At 31.4% G+C, this 5,435-nt stretch overlaps 2 protein-coding genes across 2 annotated transcripts; both read right to left on the bottom strand.

Annotated features, from left to right (window-relative positions):
* Positions 14-776, bottom strand: LOC18612399. The gene has a single exon (XM_007049179.2). It carries the CDS (start codon positions 448-450, stop codon positions 37-39), a length of 414 nt encoding a protein of 137 aa, XP_007049241.2. The 5' UTR covers positions 451-776; the 3' UTR covers positions 14-36.
* On the bottom strand, positions 2,235-2,965 carry LOC18612398. Its single transcript, XM_018119323.1, has one exon. It carries the CDS (start codon positions 2,809-2,811, stop codon positions 2,404-2,406), a length of 408 nt encoding a protein of 135 aa, XP_017974812.1. The 5' UTR covers positions 2,812-2,965; the 3' UTR covers positions 2,235-2,403.

Here is a 5,435-nt window from a genome sequence, read left to right as displayed (position 1 = left end):
AAAAAAAAAAAAAAAAAACAAAAAAAAAAACCCAGATTAAGCAGCAAGTTTAGTGGATTCACGGTCCACTGCTTTCTTCAAGAAGCTGCCTTCCTCCAAGAGCATTTGAACAGGCAAGAATCCCATCCCATTAGCCATAGCGAGCATCATCCTCTTGCTCTCTGCCTTGAACTCCTCCAAATCTACCGTCCCATTCGAGTCATGATCAAACTGCACAAACAGAGAATTGTAAACGTGAGCAAGCTCCTTGGGGTCTGTTTTTACATCGATGCCAAAGTGAGTTTCGAAGACCCTCAAGCTCTGCAACTCCTTCAACAACTCTGCGTAGGAGAGGAGCCCATCATGGTCTGTGTCAAGGTGAGCAAAGCGATCGCATATCCATACGTTGAATGCTTCTTCATCTTCAACGAAGTTAACGATCGTAGCACTGTCCAACACTTCCACACTCATTCTGCTCTTTTGCTTCTCAGGCCGTAAATCAAAAGCTATTAAGAAGAAAAATACAAGCAACTGTTTTTTTAGCTTGGTGAAATGGGAGTTGGACGTCAAGCATATTTATAGTTGACACCTACCGGCTATACGGTTATTGACTAACTTGTCCTTTCGATTTAGTCCAAATATGCTGGCCGCTGGCTATGCCAAATAGTTTCTAGTTTCTAGCCTGTTGAATTTTCTTGCCACGGTTTCGTTTCTCCTTTTCCATTCCCCTTCTAAACGATCAACGCAACCCGAGTTTGAATTTCCTCTTCACCGGGCTTGTTTGATATAATAGAATCTAATCTAATAAAAAAGAAAAGAAAGACCCCAAGCATATAGGAATTTTCTTTTCTTTTTCCTTATTGTGTGTGAACATGGGTTTTGTATGAAGATTTGGTGTTGCCTTTCGGTTTGTAAAAGCAAGTTATCCAATGGGCTCACAACGTGTTGTAAGTCGCAACTCACAAGCCAAGAGAAAAGAAGGGAACATTCTGGATGCTCCTATGGTGAAACGTTAACCTCGAATTTCAAGCCAAAGTTGGGCACCTTTCAACTTTACTTGCATAATAAATTTCGAGCGGTGCAACTTTTCCATCATTACTTTAAAAATCCAAAGTATTGCTGGAGGTAGTGAAAGTCACCTTCCCTTGACTAACTAGACAGCTCTTCAAAAACAATGAGAAGCAAGGACCCATAGATTGACTGATTACTCTCTCCTCAAGTAACACCCACCCACTCTGTCTACAACTAACTAGTTATAACTAGCAGTAGTACTACCTTCTTTTTTCTTTTCTTTTGTTTCCATTTGTCCCTCCGTTTCCATTAAAGAAACCACTTGCGTCTTCTTCACTACTAGCACCACCACAAAAATGTTAGATTCCTTCCATTCAAGGCTTTTCTTTTTTTCATCAATAATGTGGCATTGCTTTTGCAATGCTCTAGGTAAAGCATCACCATCTGTGCTATAATTTGATGATAATTTTTATTCCTTTTTAGACAAATAAATTTCAGATTGCATTAGGGTGTGGGGTGTTTAAAAGATAAATAAAATATTTAAATTGAAATGGCAAATTTCAAATAAGTATTTTTTTTAAAGAGAAATTTCCATAGATTAGAATTTAAAATTTTTAATTTGAATGCCTCATATTTAAATTTAAAATAAAATATGAGATTTATGAAATGAGGAAAATATTATATATTCCTTGATTGCTCAAAGTTTCTCTATTCTAAAAATGGCCAACAAAAATACTTTTTTTTTTTTTTTTGTGTTTACTCCATTATAAACTTGGTGTAAGAGTACTTTTTCTTTAGCTTTTACATTTTTATGAAATATTGATAAAGCTACTACATTTATGTATTTGATTTTTTTTTCATAATATTTTGTTAGACATAAAATCTAAATTTGTTATTTTATTTAAGAAGACAGATCAAATTGAATTTCATTATAACATTGAAAATATAAAGATTAAGAAGTAAATTTTTTTAATTATAGAGAACAAAATGATATGGGACTCACTTTGGAGACAACATTGTTGTTTATTTTTAATTTAATATTCTTTTTCTTGTTCGACTGATTTATTTTCAAATTGAATTTGCTACATATTTATTAATCCACTAATAATTTTACATGATTCTAAATAAGAGAATAAAATGACAAAGTGACATAAAAGAAATTACACATATCATTATCCTTAGATGAAATGGTTATCAGACCACACACAAAATATACAATACACAATTAGGCATAGTTAGGAATATATAATCAATCTTGCCATCTTTAATTTGCCAATAACAGAAAATTAATAACAACTCCAATACATTTTTTTCCATAAAAAGGGTGCATTTAATTCATTTAAACTTTTCATTGGAACTAATTCAGACTTATAAAATGTTTTGAAACAACATGTGAAGGAAGAAATAAATAATTCAAGCTTTGGCGGACTCCCTCTCCACTGCTTTCTTGAGGAAGCTGCCTTCTTCAAGCACCATTTGGACAGGTAAGAATCCCATTCCCTTGGCCATGGCCTGCATCATTTGCTTTGTCTCCGTCTTGAACTCCTCCAAATCCACCGTCCCGTTGGAGTTACGATCGAACTGCCCAAACAAAGAATCATAGACATGAGTAACTTCGTCTGGGTCTGTCTTAACATCGATGCCAAAGTGGGTTTCAAAGACCCTCAAACTCTGCAACTCCTTCAACATCTCTGCGTAAGACAGAATTCCATCGTTGTCAGTGTCAAGGAGAGCAAAATGATCTCTTATAGAGACGTGGAATGCTTCTTCATCTTCAATGAAGGCCAAGATTGTAGCACTGTCTAACACTTCCACACTCATTCTGCTCTAATTAATTTGCTTCTGGAGCTACGAATGAATCAGAAAAAGATTGTAATGATTTTTGACTATTGGAAAAGAAATAAAACAAGAACTTTAGCTTGCTGAAGGAGAGAATGGATATGGTACATATATAGCTGACGCCTACCGTGTCTATACTTGTTGAGTTGCCTGATTTACTAATCATTTTCCTTTTGGTCTAAATACGTTGGCGTTTACAGCTGCTTGTTGCTTTCCTAGCAAGTGCAATTTGGTTGTCCACCTTTTATTAGGTATTTTTCCTCCAGTTTCTTCTTTAAAATTTTAGTTTTATATATATATATATATATTAATATGTGTATAGTTGTAATTTGGTGACTATAATACTCATGTCGGTAAACCCTCAAAAAATTGTAATTATTTAATCTTTTAGTACTCAAATAGCTACTCTAGATTATGTAGAGAAGGGTGATAGTAGAATAATATGGCAAAAATATTTTAAAATGAGAAAGGAATGAAATCCCAGATTGGTAGGATTCAATTCAATGGGCTCTGCGACATGATCTAGAAAGTCGTGAACTAAAGAGAGAATGAAGCTTTGACCAAAAGTCAAAAGCCCAAGCTCGCCATTTCTGCTTCAGTTATACGCGAACGCCAGTTCCAACTTGTAACTTGTAGTAACAAACAAGGTATGGGCATGTGATTAAACAAAAACAATGAGACCTGATCCATGGATAAGTAGTTTGTTTTGTCTTTCTTTTCTTGACTCGTCTTCCACTATGGTCCAATTCTATCTCACCTCATCCTTTTCCTTAGCTAATTGACTTGTTGGGCAGTTTTTCCTTTTCTAAATCAATTTTAAAGATGAGCTTGAGCTCTTCTGAATCCAAGTTCGTTTTATTTGAGGATTTGCTCAAATTCATTTAAACATGATCCTACATAAATAATAAATTTTAACTTAATTCAAATATCATAAATACATTATGTATCACTAATTAAAAGTGTTCCGATCTGAATAACAAAAGTAAAAATTCAAATGATCCCCTTAATATTTGAGCTTTTTAAGGACGTTTAATGTCTATTAACATAAATGTTTTTCTTTTTGTATATGTTGGATTTAATGGGATACCTATGATTAGAGGTTATAAATAATCAATTCGATCTTAAAATTTTAATAATCGAAAAAGCTCAAATTGCTTAATAAAAAACTAAACCAAATTGTTATTGCAATGAAAATCAAACGAATAGTACATCAAATCATTATGATTTTTTTTTTATAATTGGGAGAGAGGAAATTCAAACTCTATTCTTTAGGTAGGAAGATTATGCACCAACCAATAAGATAAATGCTCGGGTGCCACCGAATTATTATGATTGATTCAGTTATTTTTTTCAAAACCAAACTAGATTTCTAATGATTATAACAAAATTTTTTTAAAGACTGTACCAAAATTTATGGCTGTAGTTGTGACACTTCATCCGTTTCATATTTCTAATAAAGGTTCCTAGCTCTGTCCTTTACAACTTTTTCTTTAATCTTAATTTGGAACTTAACCACCCCTCTTACTCATATTTAATTAACACATATTTGACATAATAATGGAAAAAATTATTAAATTATTTAAAAAAATTTAAATTAATCTTTATTATTCTATTATGTTCAATCAAGTTTTTTATATTTTTATTTTAAGTTAAATAAATCCTTATGACTAATATTTGACTAATAAATGTTACTTGTTTTTTGACATTGATGTGAAGGGTAAAAAATGCCACATGGTAATGTCATCATGTCACATTAACATGCCATGTCATCATCCATTATGAGATGTAAACATATCACATAAACATCACATGGAATGGAAGTATAAGTGATATTTTAATTAAATTAATCATTAGTCATAAGGGCATAAGGGTTTATTTGACTCAAAATAAAAATAAAATACAACAATTTATTTGGTTCAAAATAAAAGTATAGGGACTTAATTGAATGTAATAAAAAAATAAAAACTTATTTGAATTTTTTTGAAAAATTTAGAGATTTTTTTTAGATATTATGCCTACATATTTTCCCTTGAAAAGACTTGAAAGTTCGCTAGAAATGGAGAACTTTGAAGCTGAAAAATGACTCTTTTCAAGTAGAAGCTTTCTCATAGAAAATTAAACCAGTATATGTTAGTCATATGCCCTTTAAAAAATATTTTATTATTTATTTATTATATAAATAAATTATTATATTAATGATTATTTTCAAATATATTATATATGCTTTAATGGTATTTTATTCATTTATGACATATATGATATGATTATAAATTATTTGGTGACATTGTAGAAAAATTATACTAATAGTAGATGATCTATTAAGTGAAGAGTCATAATTCTTCAATTCCTTGTTTAGTAATATTGTTTTAGGCTATAAATTTGACAAAATGTTTAAAGTCTACACTTATTATGCTTCTATTAAAAGATTAACTCCGTTATTATGAGAATGGCCTTAAAATAAATAAGTAGGTGTAGTGTGTGAGATACATTTATTAAACTAGTTGAACTTTGCTTCTCTAAGATGTCTTTTATACTCTAGATGTCTGACCAAACTTATTTTGGTTATTACCATGTTAAACTTAGATTTTAGATTTGCCTATGAGAAT

The sequence above is a fragment of the Theobroma cacao genome, chromosome 1 (genome assembly GCF_000208745.1).
Source record: "Theobroma cacao cultivar B97-61/B2 chromosome 1, Criollo_cocoa_genome_V2, whole genome shotgun sequence".
NCBI lineage: Eukaryota > Viridiplantae > Streptophyta > Magnoliopsida > Malvales > Malvaceae > Theobroma > Theobroma cacao.
The sequence above is the reverse complement of the archived record's forward strand: the minus strand, read 5'-3'. Positions and strand labels throughout refer to the sequence as shown.